The sequence below is a fragment of the Anopheles merus genome, chromosome 3R (genome assembly GCF_017562075.2).
Source record: "Anopheles merus strain MAF chromosome 3R, AmerM5.1, whole genome shotgun sequence".
NCBI classification, from domain to species: domain Eukaryota; kingdom Metazoa; phylum Arthropoda; class Insecta; order Diptera; family Culicidae; genus Anopheles; species Anopheles merus.
Window position 1 is genome coordinate 7,993,596 of NC_054084.1, and position 26,457 is coordinate 8,020,052.

The 26,457-nt window shown below is 44.6% G+C and overlaps 1 protein-coding gene across 4 annotated transcripts in view; it reads right to left on the reverse strand.

Annotated features, from left to right (window-relative positions):
- Nucleotides 1-26,457, reverse strand: part of LOC121596225 (nitric oxide synthase) — an 83,036-nt gene that overhangs the window by 43,234 nt on the left and 13,345 nt on the right. For all 4 annotated transcript variants that reach the window (XM_041920991.1, XM_041920988.1, XM_041920989.1 and 1 more), the window contains exon 3: nt 6,745-7,794. In XM_041920991.1, the coding sequence (XP_041776925.1) occupies nt 6,745-7,497 (753 nt within the window). In that variant the 5' untranslated portion in view covers nt 7,498-7,794. The remainder of the gene's footprint in view (nt 1-6,744; nt 7,795-26,457) is intronic.

The window sequence follows — 26,457 nt, forward strand, 5'->3', positions numbered from 1 at the left end:
AATAGGTAAAGTATTTTCAGTAGAATATGGTTAAAATTTGCCCTAATTTTTCCAAATTCATAAATACACCAACTAGGAAACTGGAACACTTTCAAAAGTATAGCGTTGTACTGAACATTGCATACCTTTAGGCGGTTTGTCTTTTAAACAGCTATTGCTACCATTCGATAAATACAAATCCATCCATCTTCTTCGTTTCCTACCGGTATTCTAAAATTAACCCAAGATAAACTACGTACAAATTGGACACCAACAAGAGGTAACTGATTTGATCCAATTTATTACCCGTCAGTCAGCCAGCCAGTGACAAGCATTCAGGCACGCTCGTTTAAAGGTATTCCAGCCGACCCATTCTACCATTCCTTTCTTACAATGTTCCCAAGCCAATTTTACTCTCTCCTCTTTGATTTCGTATCGCATGAAATCACGATAATCGCTTGGAGCTGAAAGAAAATTTGTCTTCGCCAAGGCGCTGCGCGAAGATCAAAAACCAAGCATCAGCTGCCGGCGATAGCGAGAGCTTCTTTTAAACAGATCAACGTCAGAACTTATTCTTGCTAGCGCACACTGCACAGGCAATTTCGCGCGCTTCAATAAAGAAATGTAAAACAAGAAGCGGTATCACGCTTTCCGCACCATTCAAAGCTGACGCGCACAAGCAAAAGACAATTCGCACAAGCTTTTCCTTTCGGCGAGTTGAAAGAGTTGAGTTTTCTCTGGTGTAAAGTATGTGCAGGGCGACAACGAAACGTAAAGCGAAGTGACAATAATAATAATTTTTCTTTCCCCGTTTCCCAACCGTTTCAACCATGTTCTCCTGTTCTCGTCGTTTGCTTTTGAGTTTCAGCGAGCGTACGTCCTCGGTACGTATCTGCGCCAGCACGGAATGGTAGATTATCGATAGCGGAAGCAAATGGCATCAACGGGTAGATAAAAGTAAATTTCTTCTCTTACAACACGCTGCTCCACTGGCGCCCAGCATCTTGTGAACGAGGAACTTCTGAGCGTGGAAAAATGGAGCCATTTTACCGATTCCATCAACACTCCCCGTTTTGCCGGGAGCTACTGCTAAGTATACTTTCATTGACCTTCCGGTCCCTGAAGGAAGATTGCCAACACTTGCGCTGCTATCCAGCAGGGTCACCGTTACACCCACACGCACACAAAGATCACGAGTGAACCACGGCTACGGTGTGAAAAATGGTCTAATCTAACGTGTCCAACCTGATTTGACACGTAAACAAACTAATAGAAGCAGAAGTGCTACAGTCATCCGTCATCCGTTTGCGCTACTTTACGAACGGTTGCTTCAAAGCAGTAATCTTTCTTCACAGATCTTTAGCATCCTCCTGGACTTTTCGACCCGGGGCTTCATGGACTCCTACTACGCTATAATCCTTCAATGGAGTAAAGCTTAACGTAAGCATTCCAATGCACGGCAGGAAAGTAAACAGAACACTGCGGAGGGTAGCAAGCAAGCATAGACAAAAGAAAGGAAAAAGGAACGCTCCAATAGCAGATTAAGACGTCCCTGGAGGGGATAGGTGAGTACCGGTCTCTGACACCGTTTCTGATAAAGACGTTGGCAACTGAAACCAGCATCCGTGACTGGATTGCAATAATAAGTGTGATCCCTGCCCTTCCGTGGCTAGTGTGGAGCTGGTTGCAGATGAGCCATTTAATACGGAGGCTCCAATGCCTAGAGCACCTGGGATGACTTCATCTTCAAACACAATAAAGACTGTAGAGAAATTGTAAATAAAGCATCTCCAGAAGGGCAAGAATTTCTCGTTGCATTGTTCTGGAGCAAAATGAATCTCGAATAGCTGGACAATTGAAGCGTTTGCTTCCTTCCTTGGGCGTGCATTTAATTTAATTTTAAACCATGCTCAGGCAGCTATAATACAGGCAGCATTCGTGCAGTAATTGCTTTCACCGTAAGCGAGCCAGAACACATTTTTCCCACTCGTTGGCATACTTCTTGTGGGAATCAATATAATCGTTCGGAAAATATCATTTCCACATCGCTCGCTCGATCGTTTGGTGGCTCGTCCCACTCATCCAATTGGTAATCATTAATCTGATTGATTGGCGTAACCGGGCAGTAGGTCAGAGCAACTCTTCCATCGCCCAACTGGAAGAGATTTTGCATGCCTCGAAAGCCGACGGCAATCGATTGTGGCATTAGGTTTTCCCTTTCTGCATCGAACAGGCAGACAGACATTTCCAGACACCGTGCGATGCGATGGACTTTGGAAACTATATCGGACAGATCTTGTGAGCGATTATGAATGAAGTATTGAACGGATATAGGAAAGGGGAAGAGGGAGGAAAGCCATAATTGGTAATAAAGTTACTCGCATAAATCGATGCCAAACCAGAATAGAAAGCATCATGGCAGAGCCTTTATTCGATCGATTGCTTCATTTATTATCGGCAAAGCAACTGCGATGGGCAACTTTATCTGCAAGATGTGTGTTGCTGGCGATAGGGAAAGGAAGTAATAAAATCACTTACTAAACTATAACGATCCTTTGGGGGTCTCAGTTTCTTACGGCTTCAACGCATCGGGGTACTATCGATTGCCATCGATTTCTGGATGGGCAGATAAACTTAGTCCCTATGCCATAAACGATACCATATTCCCATATGCCGATTGCGAACGGCGTATAGTCTTAGCCGTTAGATTGATGAAGTAGAGTTTTCAAAAACTTCCACACTCAGTCTCTCTCTCTCTCTCTCTCTCTCTCTCTCTCTCTCTCTCTCTCTCTCTCTCTCTCTCTCTCTCTCTCTCTCTCTCTCTCTCTCTATGTCCATGTAGAGAGCCCTTTGGAGATAATATCCCTTGAAGATGCCTGCCATTATTTTAAGCACAAACTTCCAACTTCAAAAGGATACTACGGATGACATATTTAGGCGAGTGTATTGCCATATTGGAAGATGAAAAATGCTTCCGTGGAAAAGTGGATAGCAAATAAGAGCCCTTAGGAGGTAAGGAGGAGAGGAGGTAAGGATACGTTTGAGTGAAGAAGCTCACTGGTTCTTATAAATTGACAATATCCTTAAATCAATACTATCGTGCTGTGGAGGTTACAAAGGAGCGCGCACCCAACTCTTTCGACCGATGTCGGCTTTAATTAAATCCGATCGAGGGGTTAGCTAGACCATACCTTCCAGGAATTTATATGGAATATGTATACAACCGGGCTGGACGTTGGCTCTTAAATTTTGAACAAGAGATCTCCTAACGTACTGAAGAAGCAGTGGTCTTTATGGATGTCTTTAAACTGAAAGATAGGAGCATTATGAAATTCTAAATTTAGGTTGTTTAGTTATTCACTCAACCTTGACGTACGCGTACACTATAAGGGTTGCCTATGTATTGCACGTTAGTTAGGCTGAATTTCCTCGCAGACAAGCTTGTAAACCTGATTTTCAACCCTCAAATACTTCTACAATGCCAAAACATAGCCTTCACAATTTTTGTAAATTTTCCATTCCAGCATGAAATTAGCATTCATCTCACATTACATCACAGGAGCAGGATCGTGTAAGTGACGCCAGACAAGGCCCACCCTCTGCACTTTTGTTCCACCATCCACCAGGTACACGTCCGTCTCTACGTATCATCGAAACGCTTGAAAAAAGAAACTGATTACGCCCGTTTATGACACGGAGGAGCCGGTTAAGGGAACGGCCAACCATATCAACCCACGGCAAACATCGTTCAAAGCGGCAGGGCAAGTTTACGCCGCCGGTAAAACGAGCAGCGTCAGCCACCTATCAGCTAGGCCCGTGTCAGTTGCCCTTTTTCCCCCCCAAGCTTAAGGGAACTGCTTTTTTGCTGCCCGGTACGACGACGTGTGTCACAAAAGGTGTGCTTAGGTGTCTCCTTCCCAGGCGCGATTCGCAGGGCGATTCTTCACATCAGGTGCGGCCGGGAAACTTCCTTCCTTCCCGCGTACGCTCGCTCCGACGCTCTCTTGTGAATGGCGACAAGTACAGTCACTTACCATTCATTTGTGGTCCTTTGCACCGGGACACACCACTCGGTTGCGCGCGGCTCAAGGGGACAAAGACTTCAGCACTGATGGTTCCACCCACCCGGCGTGGCAATAAACCAACCCCGACAGCTTTAAATGGTACTGCGGCGAAGAAAAGGAGCACACCGTGTGGACGATATAAATTGAGCTGCCTGACTGGTGACTGGCCCAACCGCAAGCCGCAAGCATCATTTTTATAGACATCTTCACCTTCGGCCGCAGTTGAGTCGGTTGACGATGAGAGTGCATAACTGTCGCTACTCTTTAAGGGGGTTATTATTTACCGCTCTACATGCTGCCACAATGTAGGTGGGTAGGTAATGTAGAGGAAAAATGGGAAATAATGTTGCCACACCATGCAATACGCGCAAACAATAAGGAGTGCATCAGGACATTGTGGTGCGTTACGGAGCTGTTAGTTACATCGTTAGCGCGGAGAATTGGGAAGGAAAGTATTTACAAGCTGCTTACTGAAACAGTCCGAGCAGTGAATGCTTATTTTCCTATTTTATTTACTGCTGTTAAGAAATGCAGCTCCAGAAATTCCCAATGTTTTTTTTTATATTCACTTCACCTTAAACCATTATATCCACAAGAGCCTTTGCTACAAGCAATTTATTAATGAAGACTGCTCATTTTTATCCCTCTTTTCCCATTCCAAGACCCACATTGTCGTTTACCATTTACTTTCTCCCTTTTCCAATCACTCATCGCACAGAAAAGAGGTGTCAACGAGGACACAAACAAACGAATCCCGCTGAGTGCATTCAGTTCCATCGGGGGTTTCTACCCAAGTAGCTCCAATGGAACACGACTGACCTACACGATCATAAAAAGTAATTAAAAAAGCGAGAAAAACACCTTACAAATAATAAAAAAAAAGGCTGAATACCACCGCCATCATCGTCGTCAGTGGAGAGGCTTCGTCGTGGTCGTCGAAAAACTTAACGATGGCCTCTCGGAAAGGATGTGGAAAGCAAGTTTCCCACACACACACACACAAAAAAACATATTTCTCCACTCATGGCGAACGGCAAAAGGAGCATTCGACGGAAGCTCCCAAAGACGCGCGAAAAACTTTTGCCCACCGATGTCAACGAAAGTTAAAATGCAACTCATGTTATCTTGGGCACACCCTCGGCAGCAGCTCGGTCTGTCATCGGCGTTGTTTTTCATCGCCCAAATTCCACTCTCATCGGAGCACTACTCCTACTCCGAGTACTTTTTCTCATTAAGGAAATAGAACTTAAATGAAGAACATCAAAAAAGACATGATGAATTTTGAGTACGGCAGGAGTGGTCGGATGCTCACCATCTTCAAAGTAAAGTTTTCGTGGAACTTTTGCACTAATCCCGGCCCCGGCATGTCAGCATTAAAGTTAGCAAAAAGGTTGAGATTTTACGGCACAGCTTCAAAACCACCTGTTGGATGATCCATGAAGTTAAAATATTTAAATTAAACGTCCTCGCTCTCTCGTCCGCAGCTCATTTGTTGTTGATTTAAAGCGAACTGCCAGTGATTAGGGTGCTGTGCCGGAGGTCAGATCTCCCAGTCGTGGACTTTAAACTCTTTCATCGTGGGAAACGACACAACAAACCACACACACACACACGTACACAACGCCGCCTCATCAACACTTCTTCGAACGCCACTTCCAACACGTCCAACAGCTCGCCATCCGTGCAGCGTTAATGCGAACAGTAGTGGGCGCGGGGCATATTTGTGTCGGAAACGATTATCGCTACATTACCGGAAGGATGGCGAAGGACTTTTTCTGCTGTTTGGTAGCACTTTTGCCTCCCGTACCGTCCATCCATTCCTAGACCATGCGCTTACGCTTGATGTGTTTGTGCCGCAGATGAAGATAAGCAGTGAAACTCTACGTCATCGCATCGTACCGGTTTCGATCGATGCGAGAGAATTTCGCTAGACGTGGTGAAAGCACTGCACGATGCGAGGGATTATGTGTGGCTGAACTTCCCCGTTCAGCTGAGGAGGTAGAAGACGTGAAGTCGTCGGTAAAGGGTTAAGAACGTCAACAGAATCGTGCACAGAACAGCTGCTAACGATCAGGCGATAGCGGAAAATCCACCATTCGTGTCAGGACTCAGTGACCGATGCGAACCGGGCGAGGAAGCTCATCGGGCAAATAATAAATTTTCATCAACAATACCACAATTGTTGCATGTGTGCACAGACACACAAACACACCATTGCCAGCTGGCAGGATATGTTTTGCCAGCAACCTAGAGCCTTGGGTAGAAGTTGGTAAAGGTGGCCTGTTTGTCAACGGAAGGAGAAGGAAAATAGCACAAAAATGCCACGACACTGTTGTTTGCTTTGTGCAAGCTTTTACGCAAAGTCGTTAAATGAAAAAATATGCACAGTGGGACGTGGAAGGTTGATCTCCCGATGTAACTTCCGTGTGTAATGAAAGGGAAGACGTAATCCTTTGACGATGATATGATGGTAGACGCGTTAAATGGCTCCAGGCGTTTGCTGATGGAAGAACAACTTAGTGTCGCATTCAGTGAAGCATGACTTTTTAGTAACAGAACCATCATCTAGATTTATAAGAATAATTGATGCATAAAACCCTAGACTATTTCGTAATTTCTTGGAAAGTCCTGAATACAGTAAAGGCTTCCCGCTCTCCAATAAATATTAACAAACATCCTACACACTATACTTGCTACTTACATCGGTCGCCTTGCCGTGCATCGTATCGTACGATTCCGCCTTGGTGATAAGGCTCTTCAGCTTGATCGGTTTGACGACGGCCGGCATCTTGGCGATCCCATCGCCACCCTTACCGGACGGGTCGTGCAGATGCAGCACCTCCCCGTCCGGTCCGAGCAGCGTGTTGCGGATGTCGTGCGATGATTTGCGATGAATACGCAGCGAAGCCGGCGACAGCTCCCGGTAGTTGGTCCGCACCACCGTCCCGTCCGTGCCGTGCTGCTGCACCGATATGCTGCACCGCTTCCGTGACATATCGTAGCCGCGCCGTTCCTCGCCAACGTGGTTGCCCTTGCTGCTTTCGCGACCTTCGGCCACTTCGCGCCGCTCCGTTACCAGCACGGTCTGCGTATCACCACCACCACCACCACCAGCGGACACCTTACCACTCGCCACGAGCGGTCCACCGTTCTGGCAGTTGTTGTTGTTGTTGTGGTTGACGCTGCTCGTATTGTTGTTGTTATTGTGGTGGGTTGCCCCCGGGCTGCTGTGATGGTTGCAGTGCACGTTGTTGTTCGCACAGCTACCATTGGGGGCGCCATTCGCACCGGCGGGAATGGTCCCGTTGGCGGACGACGATGGTACAACCTGTTGCGGCGGCTGCTGCTGCGACGGCTGCTGCTGTTGCGGCTGCTTACCGCTCGAGCTATTCTTGCTCATCAATGAACCCATCTTGAGGTGCTCCAGCATCGAATTAAGATGCTGGGACATCATCTTCTGCCCAACCGACGAATTCAAACTCACTTGCACGCCGAGAAAGGATGTGTTGATTTTCTGTACCTCTTGTGGTTGGGAAAACAATGTCTAAACACACACACACACAAATACCGGAAATGGGAACTACTGCTGAATCGATGCCGATGACGGCAGTCGATTAGCACTCATGTCCAGTATTGGCGACGACCTACTAACACAGGTCCTTCGTTTGCCTCACCGAAGGAGACTAGACGACGCGTTACTTGCAGGCAGGCTGGGCAAGCGTAATCAAAATGCAGCACTTTCACAGACCACCTGAAATAATGAGAAATACATTGGATTAGTTAAATGCGTGACCAGCAGTTATAATTGTCAAGTAGATTGAGGTCAATGATACGGAGTTAGATTGGTGCGTTGTAAAATAGGGCGCCCCTAGGCGTCCAACAATGTTGCATGAATTATGCATTCTAACCTGCAGGTGGAATTTCAATTCCAATTTCCAATCGTGTACCGCGTGATGAAGTGGTTTGAAAGCACTGAGTGAAATTGAAATATATTGCAGCACAACCTGCATCGATATCGTATCGAAAGCACTCATTACAAAATTTGCAAAATTGTAATATAAAGCCGTCTGTGCATTCCTACAATGTAGGATAATGATCGGCTCTCTTCATTATGCAACCTTATTTATTGATCTTTCATGTTAAGTACTAAAGTCAACCAGCCACATTTAAAATCAATTAAATGCACCTCTCAAACAACGGCACACACGTGGCCCACACCATACCCATTCATCACGCCATTATTTAACATTGCCATACACCACAGAAAGCATCATTGTTTTTCTTTGATGTTTTGATACGAGCATAAAAGCGTGTCGATAATGTCAATAAAACTGGCGGCTTGTTCCCCGATGCGGCACACCGCCATGGGGGTCAATAGGTAAAAGGTTCCCCCGGCTTTGTGTGTGAATAAAAGCATAATCTGTGTTGAGCTGTGCCAAAGCACGAGGAATGTTGCCGGAGAGTCGACGTTTATGATGCCTGATGGATGTTTTCATGGAAAGTTTAATATTTTAATTCATGTGGTGTCTGCCTGTGTCGATGCTGTAGGGGTTTTAATGTGATTTTACACCTGTATAATGTTATTAATGAAGTGCAGCTATGCGGTGCTTCGTTGAGTATATCACCTCTTTAATTTACTTGTTGTTACCAACAGTTTGTCATAACTTCCAACAGCACAGTAATGAAATGCAATGATTCCAAATAACCGATTCCAAAGCTGTAATCTTTCAAAGAATGCGGCATTTCTGTGATCCACTGGCGTAATAACCAGCACGTGACACGCCTTTGCGTCAGCATCTTTTGTGTAGGATCAATTGATTTTCCTGAACCGGTGAATGAGGCTTTCTGAAAACGTTCCAAGAAATGATGGAAGTTCAGAATAACTTGCACCTGAGCTGCGGCTCAAACAGCAGAGATGAAGTCCAGGTTTTCCAAAGCTTCCTGTTGTTGTCCTGCTATAAAAAGCCACCCTTTCATTACAAAATGTAAAGCAGCTAACTGCTACTGCATTGAAGCAACTTGGAAGCTTCGCAATCAAGATTAACCAAAGCATGAGGCTGTACCTTCTTCCGAGCTACTGCGTGCTGGCATCATCACTCTCCATTTCCCGGAACCATCCATCAATGGTCAATCAATTCACACTCTTCGAACAGATTACAGATGCTCGATAAAAATTAACCCTCAATTAACGCCTCCAATTTGCCGCAGAGCGTTGGCAAGCGTTGGTGAGCGATGGTGGAAAATTTACCACCATTTTCCCAGGAAACGCCCTATCACCAGGTGGCATTCAAATAACGATGGGAGGCTATTACAGTGAGCGTTTCGTGTACATCCTACGCATCCTGGACCAGGGGCGTAGCGTTTGTTGTGTTGAAGACCGTGCCTGTAGGCTAGCAGAGGCGTTGCGAAATTAAAAATAAATTTTTATCCTGCTCTGCCAACCAGAGATTTCAAGGCGTTCAGTGTAATTATCGCGATACTATCATCATCTAGATAGCTAACAAGATGGCATTAAGCGTTCTGCTACACAGCACGTGTCGATGATAGCATCAAAATCAACATCGTAAAAGTAAAATAAAACGCTTTTGTCCAGTTCATTAACTACATTAGGCTCCAGTGTGAGGTAAGCACCACCATAAAGAACACCTTCGCTATGCACTTGGCACTATTAGTGTCCTGTCAAGAGCTTCCCGCCCCATTTTCGCTCAACACACAGCTGCTCTTCTGTTATTGAACACGAACGAAGGCAGACGACACCTACGGCTTCCCTGGTTAGTTTGTAACGATGTCAACACAATCAGCACAAGCACGTGTCGTCTAGTGTGCATGGACAGAGTAAACATTATCCCCAATGCTCCCCTCCCTAGCTAGCATCTTCATGGGAAACTGAACTCCACAAACCATCCATCGGTTGCCCTTCGGGGTGGCATGGTACTTCGCAGCAATCAAAGATCCCCGGCGGCCTAAAACCGTTTGTTTTGTTGCAGCACTGTTTGATGAGAGCTAATTCTCTCACTCACCCGCCAATGGTGGTGATGCGAGTGTGCTGACACACACACACTGACAGCGTTTTGTTCGATCGCCGAACTGCTAGCGTCGGTAGACGCGTAGCTCGCGAAGAAGGAATAAAGAGCACCACGCGTCACCCAGATTGGAATCCCGTTAATGATGGGGAAATATTTGTGTTGTTATCAAGCGTTTAATGGGTGATCGAAACGCAAAACGAACCGCCGCCAGCTGCGGTACGTTTGACAGTAACCGAAGCGAAACGGTTTTTAGTCCACAGCGCGCCTTGCGTTCGCCACACACATGCTAAACGACCGCTTTCTGACAAACAAAAGCACTTGTAGCAAACTACCCAAAATACCAAGTGGCTAAAAATATCAAACAAACATTAGCCGATACCCAGCCGGGTGGGCCATGCCGGAGGGATGAATTTTCATTACCACGATTAAACAAACGGATGGGTTTGGATTGTTTAGATTGAACCGGATATTGTGCTGAGGATGTACTGGGCAGAAGATCGGTAGATGAAATGGGACATTTTATTCATGCTGTCTTTTCTTGTTTGTATTGAACACAATGTAACCATTGGCTTTGGTAGGTTGGGTAGAAAGAGCATTTTTCAGAACATTATTTCATTATTTCTAGAAACGTTTTACAGTGATACATTAGTCTGCAATAAATGTACATAGCAACAGTTTGAGAATGACGAAACGCACAAAGAGATCATTATCATAAAGCATCTTCATCACTTAAGATACAGCCAATGTCACGGAAATGTCCTTTTCGAATCCCCCAGCAGTGGCTCCATATTATACAAATTCATGTATACTAAAACCTAGACCAGCCAGATAAAACTGAGCCACTTAATTTACTTGATTGCTCCTAGATCATTTCTCCCACCCATCCAAAAAGGTCCAACATCCGGTCACAAATCATACTCCTGTGTCGTGGCGAACTCCGCTAATACCTTCGGACCAAAATGGACGATTTCGTTCGCAGTTAAAATGAAAGTCATTTAAAAAGCAGCGCGAACAAAATTAACAACACGGCGCGAAGAAAGCAACCAACACTGGCTAGGGGAAATGACACTTCTCGGTTGCGAAGGATAAAACCGCGAAGGAAATGAATGCAAGTGTATGAGACAGATAAAAGATAACGATTGCTGATGGCTCTGTTATGTGGGTGGGTGTCTAATGCTGTATCGAAGTTTTCCCATAAAATGTAAAAAGATCCTTTTGGGGGATGATGCTGCACCGAGCAAAGCGACCGCAGGACAAAAAGCACGAAGGAAATTACGGTTTTGGGGCGATGGCGTTTAATTAGCAGCTTGTTAAATAAATAGTATATGCCACTGGTGAAAAAACCTTCACAAACATGGTCTTTAATTATTTTGAAGCAAAAATTACTATTTTTAATTTCCTTAAAACATGAAAGTTTTGTAGGTTATGAGCGTAAATATAAAAACAGAAACAATGACTTCATTTATAAGCAAATCTAGAGCAGTTTTATGACTTCAAATACATGTCATAAAGTCTCCAGAAGTAACTGTGTATTCAAGCATCTCCAAAATCTTTCAAAGAATCTGAATAATGCATATTTCAACGTGACCACTTTTTAAAACCACTGCTGTACACTGTACCATTCACAACTGCCATTGTTACATCGCTAGGCAATATTCATAAAACCGGTACTGCTTTTTACGGTTGCATCGTATATACTTCTAACCAGTGTCGTTAGCAAAGATTCCGGATAACCGGGTTAGCGATGACTCCGACCAACTTCCTTCGGCGCTACGTCGATTATCAATTCATCTGTACTACTGCCGGCCTTGGCGAGTCTTCAGAAGTAGCATGATGAAGGGCGAAATTCTTGACCGAGCTTAGAAGTCATCCATTACTGTGTCGCTCGATTTAAGCATTTCCAAACGACCGATGTCTTTGTTATGAAATTCCTCCTTCATCGTAAAATGCAATAAAAAGAAGCTTCTTCACGGGAACCATTTTATGTAGTAAAAATGAAGCATTTTCCATAGTGTTCGCCGCCTGTACGGCGTACTCTCTGAAGCACCTCAAAAGTTGTATCAATTTACTAACAATATCGCGTAGCAGTTTTACTACTGCACCACACAAAAGAATGTGGTTCGGAAGACAAAAAGAAAATGGATACATCAACGCTGAATACTTTCCCCGCATAATCCAACCGTAGTCATCTCTATGGCTTACTACAGGAAAAGGGGTTTTAAATGTTGGCTTTAAGAAAAGTTTTTACCCTCCCCTTTTCGACCAGCGCTCTTCGATGCTCTAAATATCTTTTACAAAGAACAAAAAGAACGATGCGCCCAGAAATGCACCCTCCCTTGAAGTTGGTGCGACGGGATGCCTTTAGCCTGTTGGAGGGCTGGAATATTATGCTTCCGGACAATCCCATTCTCGGTTGAAAGCCAAAACCGGAACGCACCGCTTCTACCGTAGGAAAGCTGAAAATTGCATGAATATGTCCTTGAATGTCCACCACACCGAACAATGTTCACGTGCCTTTACATCGTTACGATATTGGCTGGCCGGGCAAATGGACGTAGAGAGAGGAAATTAAGGAGGAAAAAGAAGAAGAAGTACGTTCGAAACAAAGTTTTCGAAGCTAACACAGTTCGAGATTTGTTCACGGTCAGTCAGGAAGAAATGTGTGTGTGTTAGAGTGTGTGGTTCAGGTGTGTCTTTGCACGTCACTTTCTGTTACGTTCTGGTTCTGCTTGAACGGCTTCCGGATGAGCCGGGCAGCTAGCCCTTGAATGTAGATGCTTTATCGTCCCGACAAAGTTAATGGGTAGTTGGAAAGTAGAGTCTTAAAGAAGGCATTAGAATCAATTACCCAACCAAAACGAATCTGCCATGCTCTTGTGCAGTTAAAGATAGTTCAAGACACGAGACGAGAGAATGGATTTTCCTTGCTTTAAGTTGTCTTTTAAAGTGTCATCTTTTAACCAAGATTCTAGGCCGATTTGTAGATATCGCCCCTCAAATTTCCCTTTATACAATGCGGTCATTCAGAAGCTCGTTATGGACACACGCCACCGGTTTGGAGTTCGGGTAGAACGAAGTTAGTCCTCGACTAACAACTTCCAACGCACAGGTCCGACGCACTACAGGTCCGACCACCCGTTGCCGGTTAACCAATAATGCCCAATATTGTTGCAGCTGACAGTTTGACATCCATTCAAACACGGGTCCGAGGGTGCCGGGGCACCATAGACAGAGCAGACCACAGTCCAACAATTTCCATCAACGCCTAACTTTCCGTCCGGATGTTCGGAAAACCGCTCCGATTCAATACAACGACCACAGGAACCGACCTCCATCCCTCCATCTCAGCGTCCACTCAACGGGATTGGGACACCTTTTTGGAGTTGCAAAGCCGGTTCGCTTCGATCCCCGAGGATGTTGGAGCAGAATCCTGTCCCTCGTGGGTGTGTGTGTGTGTGTGTGTGTCTGCCGGAAAGGAGACGATGACTTTGAAACGTCACTTGTTGATTTCCCACGTAGTCAGTGCAGTGCTAGGTGATGATGTGTGTGGTTAACCACAAACTAGACCCACACACCGTTAGATACCGTATGAAGAATGTTCAATCAATCGCTTGGCCGCTTTGTCTGTCAACAGTTGGGGTCAGGAAAGCGAGACTTCAGCACCTGCAATCGATTTGTAATCCGTGACGACCAGCGCCGGTTTGTGGTGCAATCAATGTTCCACCGTTTTTACACCCACTTATATTCCTTCACGCTGTACACTGGATGTCGTTGCATATTTCATCACACGCCCGTTACGGTGGTGTGATGGAGAGCACCATTAGCGTTCCTGTTGACCATTTGCTGCGATGGTCGACCTGACATTCAAAGTTGCTTCAGTGAGGTTAATTTATCATATGCCATGGGGGGCTTACCGCTGAGGCAAGGTTCATATGTAGCAACATGTAAAAATTACGTCCTTTGCAAGCACCATACTGGGTGAAAGCCCAAATCTTTTGGGTCATATTTTGGGAAGTTTCGTCCAACTTTTTCTCGTTTTTTCCGGATCGTGACGGCGTACCGCTGTAAAGTTCAATTTTGAGAGCATTTATCCAATTTTCTACCGTTATGACATTTCCTCCCTCAGCGCGAGTTAACTTTCCTGTGTTCATTTTATTTAAACCTTTTTTTTTGGTATTTTGCCAACTTTCAACGAGCGCGACCATCGCAACAAGGCGACCGTAACCCGTCACCGTGACCATTCTTGCCATCGGAAAGTTACTAACGACAGTGAACGGAGGCGCACACAGGCACACCGCGCTGTGTCATCTGTCGATGTCCTTCGAACGGGGTTTAACCTAATTTTTCATCTTTCCACCTCGGATATTCATTCTTGGTTGATTTTTTCGCTAGTAGTCGAGTGTTTTTTTTTTTATTCTTTCTCCCCCAAACCGACATGCCAATCTGGGTGAGTATCTTTTTTATTCTAAAAATGCTCCCCCCGAGGGCATGTTCAACTGGTGAGTGTTTAAAGGATTGCAGCACTGTTTTTTGTGTGTGTTGGCTTCCCTTTTGTACCTTCTCTTTATCATTCATGCTAGTAGGACGAGCACGATCAGCATGGGTCGCACCGTTGCTTCTGTTAAAGCATATGTTTTTGTTTTGCTTTTTCCGCGCTCCTTCGTTCAACTTTTCCATATCTTTTTGGGAAAGTCGCTGATGGGATTATGGCTTGAATGATGCGCGTACGGTGATGGAATGGAAAATTTAATATTCTTCGATTCTTGGGTGAAGAATTTTCATTTCACTACGCGGAATCGGATTGCAAAAGGGTGTGCGTTTGGGATTGTTATTACAGCATGCATTGTGCTTAAATTAATATGAATTTATTGTGACACAAATAAACTAACAGAACTTCAATATTTCAACTTTTCGTTTCAATTTTTTTTTTACATTTCTTGAATACAAATTTTCCGTAGGGAAAATCATTACAACAAAAAGACCACCAGCACGTTCCCGTACCCTCTTAATTAATGCAAAAAAAGCAACCACGGCTTTAATTAAAGCCCCAAAACCGGACCCGTGAAAAGGAGCAATCGAACCGATTGAAACTCCCTGAATGCCGGGCATTTCCGGGCAATGTAAATGTAGGTGTAATGTAAAGCAAACTTTCATTGACTCAACCAGCCTTTGATTTGCATTTGTAACTTAATCTTCTGTTTGATTTTTGCCCATTTTACCGTCCTACTTCGCTTGGGGCCGTCCTAATCCTTGCCAAACGTTCGTACTTACTTCGTGCTGCGTTCACTGGGCAAGCAGCAATGGCAAAAGGTATGGTTCACCGTCGCTTCTTAACCACTCTCCACCTCGGGATTGGGGGTGAAATTTTATTAGAAAATAAAAACAAACCTATAAAAAAACCGAGTGTACCGCATTCAACCGCCAGTCGTGAGCTTTCGTTCCAGGTTTTACGAGGCCAATAAATTTCACTTAAACCGATTTGATTTGAACTGAACCGAAACCGAAGTTCCGAGTTCCGAACAACAACTGGAAAACTGAAGGTATTTGGAGCGGTCGGTTTGGGAGCTTTGGCCTTCAAATTAGCCCCAGCGTTTTGTTGTGCACTAAGTACGGGTTGTTAGTAGCTGGAGGTCGAGGATGGCAGAGACAGATTGATGACGCGTCTATTGCTCTATCAATTTCATCGTTCATTGTAGCGAAAGTATGAAGAATTTTTATTGATAACAATGTGAAACCGATCAGCAAAGGTTTAGTGACTAATTTGGTGGGGAAACGGTCATTCGATGCAAGGCAAATTAAAGTTGAATTTGCTGAAGTTCTCAATTTTCTTGTATTTTAAGGTTTAATCGGCTTATCCACAAATAGAATGATTTAAACAGTACTTTATATTCAATTAAGTTAAACGTAACTGTTCACAAAAAACCCATCCCTTTGCAAGCAAAACCCTCAAAACAACTCAAACAAGACAACTGTCAAATCAGCACCACTAAAGCTTTTATCCTCTCAAATCCGCAAACAGAGCACGCTTCATCCGGTGCAAATAAATCCTCCCAAAATCGACCACATTTAATGTGTGAATACCCCGACGATCTACCAAACCGCTCAGCTATTGTGTCAAATTTGAATGAAATACCGTCCCGCAGGATCAAAGCTGACCAAAGCTACCAAAGTGGTTACATTCACCGTAAACTCGTACATCAACCGACCGAACCGGCACAAATCGATACACCACTTTGTACCCACAGGCCCCCGAAAGCTAGCTTTAAATGTCAAACGGAAGAAATTAAAACAAAAAAGTGTAACTTTCGTCTCACACACTGCACTTCCCCTCGAAACCGATTTGAAAGTTCCATTATGTTTCTGCTGAATAACAGTTGCCCACTGTAGTAAATCATGCACTCGGGATGCGTGCCGTTTGCTGCACGCTGAGTGCAAACCGGCACAGCGAGCGATGGTGGAGAAAGCAGGAAAAGAAGCCACCCAATCCGGGTGGCAATCCTTTACCCACGACAGCGTAAGCCACACGCGTGGCACTATCGCACACAGAAGCAACAGTAACCGGCGCTAGGGCCCGCAGGGTACCGGAAATTGTGAAACGATTGGAAAACGATGTTTGTCAACATGTGAGATTTTTTTTTTTGTTTTTGCTTTCTGTGTTGACTTGGGAGTAAGCCGCACAGCATATGTTGGGAGCTTTTACATTTTCGGTGTCACAGAAAAGGGGTGGAAAAACAATCGATCTTCACGTTCAAAAGGAAACCACACCCGGTATCGGTAGCGCTCGCATTGTTTCGGTATTAGTAATGGTGTTTAACAGTACCACCGTACTGTTTACAGGGAGAAAGCCGCTGTAATGTGTATCGATTCTTTGGATTCTTTCAAAAGGTATGTTCCATGTTTACTATTGAAAGTGTGTGTGTATAATAGGACAAACCAAGCCTCTTTATTGTATCACAATGCAGTTAGGTAATGGTGTTGGAAATTTGTGCTTTTGTTCTGGCTCGTTTGTTGTCAGAGTCATAAATGAAATTGATTGACGATAACGTTTAATTGAATTTTTTGTATCATCAATTGGATCACCATAACAAATTCAACTTTGCTTTGATACCATAGTTAAGCTTCCGATTTACATATTCTAGTTAAAAGCAATTTAATGATACACTAGTTTTAATTTATGCAAAAAATATTTAACAAATACTTCAACGGCAGGATCTATTTGCTTATCATTTTCACAGAATGAACTGCAATTTTGCGCTACATGTTACGTGTTCCGAGAAACGTATACTGAGCGGGAAACGTGGAAAAGGCAAAAATTCCACTAATAAAAGCTACCATTACGACCTAAATAAATGATGTCGATGCCCCACCTCATACTTCAGCACAATAGTGAGAATGATTATTGTTTTTGTTTACGTTTGATTTGATAAATTCCCAACAACAGACAAACTAACTGAAAAGAATGTAATTTTGTAATTCAACCAAGCATAACTTTAGGCGTACGGTGCCGTACCGATTGCATAACTTCGCAAGCTGCTTCGATTTACGAATGGAGTGGATTGATTCGATTTGATTTCTCTTTTAAACAATGCCATAGAGAGTTTGCATTATTTGTTCTAAGAAAACTTCCTGCCATGCTAGGCTTTGAAGTATAGAAACCGAATTTTAAGAATTCCTTAGATCATTTTGAACAACAAAATACCTCACATCCTTTATTCTTCTCACCACATTCATCTTTATCTCAAGACAAATAGTTTCACGCTCGCCCAATTAGCCAGGTGTTGCGATGTGCGATGCTTGATTAAAACTATATTCCCCTAACTGTTCAAGTTCATTAGAGATTATCAACACCTCGCTAGTACCTCGGAAACCACAAAACGGAACGATACACCGCGCTAAACTCTCGTAAAACATTCCTCAAAGCCACACCATACCAACAGCTGCAAAGATGCTTCAAAGATTTCATAAATTCCGTTCACTTGCCTCGCACCAAAATCTACTAGCCGTGGGGAATTGTATCCAAAGCTCGTGCCCTTTAAGCATCTTAGCACAAACACCGGTTGCTTTTCGCCCAGTTTCTCCAAGCGGTCAGCTTCTCGGTTCACGATACGTCTCCTTCGCGGAACACCATGCAGTTGAAAATGGTTCAACCCTTCCGGTGCATTTGCAAAGTTTTTGCTTCCTAATTACCATGTCCTTCGGTGAAGGAGCGTTGTGGCGCTTGGGTAAGCAACTGCACGGGCATACACACACAAAAAACCAGCTTAAACCATCATTGTGTGCAAAATTGAGGTAAAGTTCCTCTTGTGTTTCAGGCTGAACTGATTAAATTTCCCTACAGAGAAAGTGTAAAGATAAATTTGTAAGTGTTTCCGGGCGGTTTCCTTCCGTTAGTTCCATGGTGAGGTCCGAGTGCTCTACTTTAAGAGTGTTTGGGACAATAATACGTTTACCGTATTAAACATAATCGTAACGCAAACAGCACCTTCTTGGGCAGTTGTATCGAGGAAAACCTGTAACGCAGAGGTAGTTTTTTTTTGGCGAAACAAACAAAAATCAGGTCAAACATGTACACAACAACAATATGCAAAGAGCAATATTTAATAAACAAATTTACTCAACCATCTTTTTGTTCTTCACTCGGTTTTGCCTTTTTGGGGCGAAAGGGAAGCATCCCAGAAGAATAACTTTGCCTAGCTGTTTTTTTCTATTTTGTTTGATCCACACAAAAAAAAACACCATCCTAGAATATGCAGAAGGAAAGGTTAATCGGAAAGTAGCTGACAGAATAAACTTCCGGCCAGTTTCGTACACTTCACCAAAGTCCACAATGCCACCCCAACGGGAGAGGAACAGAAGTTGCGCCCATACTCCCACGACACACACACCGGGATTGGGCCCAACAACACGCCAACCAGACCAAACGGCAACAACAGCAGAGAAGGAAAAAAAACCACCACTGGCAACACTAACTTTGAAGGAGCATCTCCCCCCGGTGAAGTAGAAAGGAGAAGGCGACTGGTTGGTTCGTTTACAGTTCCAGCAGATGGGGTAGCACGGGAAGGTGCTGGAAATCCGTTTTTTATCACCATGTTTACATGATTGCAGCCAAATAAGTTTTCCCTTCACCGACGGTACGCTCCCGTGGACGAGCGTAACCCGCACGACAAACACCGAGCATAGTACGGGCGGGAGAAGCGTACAAATTTGCTTCCTCAGAATGATGTCCGGAAACAATTTGGAGGCACTACGACATACGCGTGTGTCGTACAATTTGTGCCAACCCGAACCAGTACTCGACTACTTTCCCAGCCTAGCAGGTAGATAGAAGAACGTCCAAATCGGCAGATTTTGTGTGACGTATGGGTCTGCACAGAGCGCAGAGAGTCCTAGCCGTACCCAAGACCCTAGGATAAGGATAATCTTATTACGAAAGATCCCATCGGTGATGGAGTTGCGGGAGGCAGGACAAAAAAAAAATCCCCCACCAGCAAACAAACTTGCCCTATCGATTTACGGGACCCTCGAGAAACGGCCATCAATTGAGGGTGAACTTTCTGATGGCACTCGAGACGCCGCACGACGGTTACGCAGACGGAAGTCGTTCGCAAATTGCGTCGAGAGTCGTTAAATGTTTGTCTTCCCATGGTGGTGGCGGGCTACGTGCCTAGCCCAGATGGTCAATGGTAGTGGATGAATCTGCACAAACTGTAACAATTCCAACGTCCATGAGCCTGCACCGAATTTGAATGTCAAAGTCATCATCGCGCTCGCATGTTGGTGCCTCGTACCTTTGTTCCGCAAAAGCTAAACTGCACGAGCTGAGAATTGCAAGCTAAGCAGAAAGATGGTGGAAGTGATTTTTCATCCCATTTCCCACGCCGATGATGGTGTGATGATAGATGACACGATACGCCACGATGCGGCTAATTTCTCATCTTTACTGCTGCTGCTGTAGGCGTCTGTTGATGAGATCCGTGACGATGACACCGGGCCGATAAAATGAAGCGCATTCTGTGGTTTCTTTTATCGCCCGGCACGAAACACATGCTACTGACGCCACTCGGCGTACCCTTTTCGGATGGCTCCCCGAAAAGAAATCGACTGCTCGTTTGAAATGATTTTCCTTTCACCAGAAATACGCTCACACTCTTCTTCGAAAGCATCAACCTAGGCTAGGAGTGCCGGTAGCCTATTTGACGCCTACAACAACCCATCACCCATCAATTAATCGTCCCTTTTTTGTGGATGGACGTCTCCCACGCCTCTCACACCAAGTGAATTGTGTAAAGGAACGATGATGAGGCCGATATGGTTGCAATTAATTGACTTCAGGTCCCTTACAGTCCGCTGAAGAGGATTGTGTATCCGTACGAGGGGAGATCTGTTGGGTTCTGTTAGGGTGGCACCATGCGTGTCAGTGTGTGTGTGTAATAAATGTGATTCAATTAGCGTTGGAGGTGAACGCACACCCTACCGAGGCGTACAAGAACGAGCCATCACAGTCCCCGTGCTTATGGGACTAGCCGTATGCCGTTGACGGGACTCACACGCATAACATCACTTGATATTTATTCAATTTGAGCATTTATGTAAGTGAATCTTTCTAATGGAGCGTGCTTCATCATCATGTAGCTACAGAGGTTCCGAGTAGGGCAAGCTGGTCTAGAACGTTTCGAAAGATGAATGATTACTCAAATGGTGTTTTTGCTAGTTCGGTCCTCTGTTTTGTTATTTTTTTAATAAAATGATAGGAATTTGCCATTTCATTTGATAATCATGCGATAACATCAAATTCGATGTGTAATGTTGGGTAATTAGCCTTTGAATGTATTCAACACGAGGGAACAATAACAATAAGTCATCTTAATTGCTTTGTAGAAGTAGAAAAGGATTTCTAGTTGAATAAAGGAATTTTGTTTACAGATTGCATGACGTTAGGCGTCTTGTTGGGCAGATTGCATACTTTTAGGCACATTCAAAAATCTGCAGTAACAGAAAAAGTCAAATTAACAAAGCCTCAGCTGTCATTTGCAAAAGCACTTCATATGTCTGCTGTCAGAATTTCTATGAAAAATAATAATCTCGCACACCTTAATCATCATCCCCTACTACTATCCACATTCCATCTCCTCACCTTCAATCCGGTACATCCGGTGACAGCTCTTTAAAAATATTTATGAACACGTCACCCATGGCAGCAAGCATTTCGGTACATATCTTCCTGTTACATCCGGGAATTACAATATACACCAACTGTTGTGGTGTCTTATTGCTACATAAGCACCGTAGAGTTCCAATTCCCAGGAGTCGACATTGCTACATTCGCTTTAAGTTCCAATTCCCAGGAGTCGAAAAACAAACCCAAACCCTTTCGCTTGCCCTTGCCGCGTGTGCTGCTTTCTTCCACACACACACACACACACACGCGCCGGATAGGAAAATCAATTCCACGTCAAATCCTTGTCAAATCACCGATTTCCGCTCCGATCTGTCAACCGGTGTCTTCGCCAGTGATGCCTGCGATGGCACCAGTCCCGCAATATTGATGTAATAAAATTCAGTATTTTTATTTCGCGTCAATCCTTCAACCTCCAGGTTTTTCTTTTCGCTGTTTTGTTTTCTTGTGGCACAACCCCAAGGTACCAAGCACACCGTGTCTATTCTTACGATCCGGCACGGTGTGTTGTCTTCGTCCCAGCGAAACTGGGTGCTTTCTCACATCCGGTCGGGCTTGCAAGAAACCGGAGGCTGCAAAGAGTCTACATTTTGGCGTATTTATTTTGCGGCTTTTTCCTTCGGCCCCTTACACGCGTGCCGTTTGGGCGCAAGACAAACGAAATCTCCATTCAATCTTTCCATGCTCGGCAGCAAGCCAATACCGAAAGCCATCGATAGCACTCGACGCCGGATCAGCGGGTATACGTGGAGTGGCACAATGTAAACGCTGAAATGCATACAAACGGGCGAGTCCTGCGTCTTCCCAGCTGGTACCCGCCGAATGATAACAACCATAAGCGCCTTGTCGGAAGTGGCTTACGCCGGATGGGGAAATTAATACCACGCTCGGCAGCGGCATCGGAATGGAACGTGTCGAAATGGTGAAACAAATAAGTGAACTACCCGCCATGCCATGCCACCCCGAAACCACAAACCATTCAAGAGCCAATAGAAACGGAAGCAAGCAAATCCAAGTAAGGGAAGCCCTTTTTTAAACACTTGCAGCACATTGCGCAACATTGCGCAAGCAGACAATCAATCAAGCGCTCTGAAGGTCCTTAGGTAATCGTTTTGCATTTCGCTTTCCGTACACCGCAAACCGATAATTTACAGAACTGATAGATTATATCGAGCCAGCGCATACACCACGACCTCTTACAGCCTCTTCAAATTCCACCATTACGCTCAAGCAGGCTTTGTTTCAAATCATAAGCGCAATTAATTGCACAGCACTTCTGCAGTCTCTACAAAGGCCCAAACCCGTCGTCGATCGCGCAAGCGATAGCGGTTGATTTGGAGCACGGAAATCAATTTCATCAAACCCCATTTCATCGTAAATGAACCGACTGCAATGACAGTTTGAACAAAAACTCACACCAAAGCGCAGAACTCCGAAAGGAGGGGGTCACGATAGGGCGTGATAACATCAACATGTAGCGGCTAATTAATTGTTACAAATTTAGTTGCCATTGCGCCGTCCCGGTCCGTGGCGTTTGATCGTAAAGCATTGAAATTGTGCGATGTATGAGAGGGTACTGTATAGCTTCTAGTGGTGTGACAGCTGGAGCACGAAACGTGTTGATAAATGTAATAATAATAGCGTCGATATGTAACGAACCGGTGCTGGTGGTGCGTGACAACCTGGTACAAACTGTAGCCAAATTGGAAATTAGCTACATAATCATGTCATATATTGTAAAAGAATCATGAAGCTTTCCATTGGTGTATATTTTGAAGTGCAATAGAAGCGTTTTGAATTGACTACGCAGTGAGCTGTTACATAAGAGGATTAAATATAACATTTATAAAGCAAAAACATTGAAAGTATGCAAACCGCTTAACAAAACGCCTACATTTATGCAATTTTGTTAAAAAGATCACTAATGCCTCATTATCCGCTAAGGATCTTTTACCATAACAGTCTAACAACGGTCATGATTACTATTTTTCCATCTGCATAATAAGTGTATCGAAAAGGCTTACTACAATAGTAAGCAGCTTCTTCACAATACCTCAACGTACGCGAAAGATCTCCTTCAACCGGTCCTTTAAATCTTCCCATACACATTTCTTCCAAACTTTCCACTCACTACAAAACCACCTGCTTTGCAAAACTACCAAAACAACGAACCACAAATACCCACATCGCCCAACCGGCAAAGGGAACCCACAGGGAGACAACTCGTGCACCTAATGCCTGCCACTCATTCATTATTCAAATCAACCGCGGTTTGAGCCACCCCAAACAACCCAGCCCGAAAGCTGCAGAGATTGAAGAAACCGATACAACGGTACAGCCAAATACACCTGCCAGGTATGTGAGATGAGGCCCAGGACCATCGCCAGTATCATCGAAAATCTGATCATGATTATTCAGATGAATGCAAATTAGTTTCACGGTTGTTTATGGCGTACCATAACGGTGTTCGGCATCGGAACGCGAACCGCGGGTGGTAGTTAGCTTCTCGGTGTCGTAGCCTGACTTTCCTACCAAACCGTTCTAAAAGGTTGGTTCCGTTTTGGTTTCATTTTTCCAGTGATGGATTGCGGGGGGCAGAAGAGCATTAGTTAAACTAATTACTATCAAACTACTCCCTGTATGGTTTTGATGGGTTGACGAAATAGTTTCCCGGTGTAATCCTTTTGGATGCAAAAGTTTAAAATGCTCCATACCGTTCTAAACATGAAGCAAGCGCTGAAGCTTCAGGTGATAAAATGATACTTCACTCAGGACTTGTTTCAATCCTTTGCCACCGAAACCATACCACCTTCAAAGCCAAACACACAGCAACGCTCTAAACTCGGCAGCAGAGAGAACAGCGCACCGGGAGACACCCATCCATCTCAATCGTGTACGCCTGGTCGGAAACGCTTTTCGATCAAATTAATTTCAATTAACGGCAATTTGTTACAACCGGAGCGAAACGGAACCAACCACACGGTTCACACACGGATCTTCTTACAACCTACCCCAACGTGGGTCCCATTAAGCAAGTCACATTTGGGAGGTTTCCTCGGCAGCGGTAACAGTAACGGCAGCTCTCGGCACAGCACACAGATCATTAACGGGGTAACGATGCAACCGCACAAAACTGACGATGCACTTTGAGTGATTAGTCTTCAAGCTACAAGACACACACACACGCGTGGGGCGCTCTAATAATGACGCTTAGTAATAGTAGAGCCCCAATGCTATTTGCCGAAGCGATTACCTGCTCCTATCAGTGTCCTCTGCATGTGTGAAGAAGCGTTTAAAACCCCCACCCGCCTGGATGAATGAAATTTCACCTTCCGGAAAAACGAGTCTATGAAGCCTACCCACCCACACACACACACACACATACACACATCTTCCCTGAGGAATCAAAACAACGAGCGGTAAATATTCATGACTTCATGCCAAGCGGTGGCTACAAAACCGTCGGTGGCGGTTTTGGGGAGGTGGAGTTTAAGTTTCACGGTACATTAGCACCACCGCACCGTGCCTTTTATGCCCCCAGAGAGATTGAGAGAGGGGGGGGGGGTGCAGACGAGCCTTAAGCGCGGCAATGAATTAGCCGATAAAATTGAGCTTCATCCTGTCCGGGCTAATATTGATTAATTCGACGGCGGTGGATCACAGCAGCAGCAAGCAGCACTGAACGAGACGGCTCCGGCGAGTCATTAGAGTGTTAAAAATTTGAAATCCATTAGCGTGATCAAAATTCAACAGGCTGGTGGCGGTGGCATGAGCGTCGCAGACGATCGATTTGTTTACACTTTCCAGTTCACCCAGCGCTCAGTGTCATAAAGCGTTTGCAAGTATTTATGAGAAAAATGATGCGCATTGTTGGCCGTGTGAAGGAGCAACAAAAAATCTGTTCTGATGTAATTAAAAAGTTAATTAGTACATAGAAGCACCGGCCAACCGGGCCTGGCGAAACCAGCGGGAAGAATGACTACACAAACAGTTAAAATTAACAAATCGTTCCCCTTTTTGCTTGCTCAAACGGTTGGCTCCCGGTTTCCAAAACGAATCCCAAACAAACAGTCTGGACGGGAAATGATAATAATAGAATGAGAAATGTCCTTTCGGGCGGTGGGCGATGGTACTGGTCCTGCGCCCAGCTGCAACTCGTTATCGTTGATGAAGGTCTTTGCATTCGGTGGGGCATTTGTACGCGGCAAAAGCATTATCTTTCTGCACCTAAAACTTTTGCTCATTTTCACAGATTCGCTTCAAAATGGTGCGACGAAAGGGAAATCAATCAAAAAGCCTTTTTGAAGCGTGTGGCTCTGGCTTCGGGGATAGCAAATGGGACATTTCATTAATTGTCTGGTGAGAAATTGGTGGGATTGCCGGTTCTATTTTTGTACTTAGATGTGTTATTAAGTCCATATTTTAAGACAAAAGACCCACATCGTCATGCAAAATCCAAATTGCTGCATTTTCTTCATACAGACAGCAAAAGCATGCACAAATCATTCATACATAAACCCGCAAATAAATACTTTTTCACTTTCTCACGATGTAAAAACAAACCTTGTGCAAAAGAATTCATTTTTCTTGATTTTATTTCCCACCTTTTATGCTTTCTCAGGAGTAGTACAAGGTCCATTACACAGTTTACATCGGGGACAACATTCATGAACTCATGGAAAGGAAGCGCAACATTACTACGACTATCAAACAAACCCATCCCGTGCGATACATCCCACGGCGAAATGTGATATAATTTCTAGACCACCAGCAGCAGTAAGTAACGGTAGCGAACTTATTCCATCAGCGTTACTTTGCCAGCACTAAGCAAGCAGCCAGCGGTAACGGACGCCACGCGAAATGACACACTAAAGTTTGCACTTTATTTGCGAAACCTCGTGGTCTTTTTTTGTGAGTGTGTGTCTTGCATCCGCAGTTCCTGCCCACAAATGTGTTGCAATACGTCGAATCGAAAACGATCGTAAAAAAAACAGGGCGAACAAATGTGAGGTGAGTAACCGGAGAAGTAGTACATCGGCACGCGCACAGAAGTACAGTAGGAAGCGCAACACACCGCTTCATCATCGGATTGTTCTGTTGCGTTCTCACGTTTGGTGGGGTAGAATCGCGAACAAAAAACTTACGTAGTACAAACCAGGGACATTCTACAAGTGTAGCTACTTCTACTGCTTCCCACTGCGTCCACAGAGGA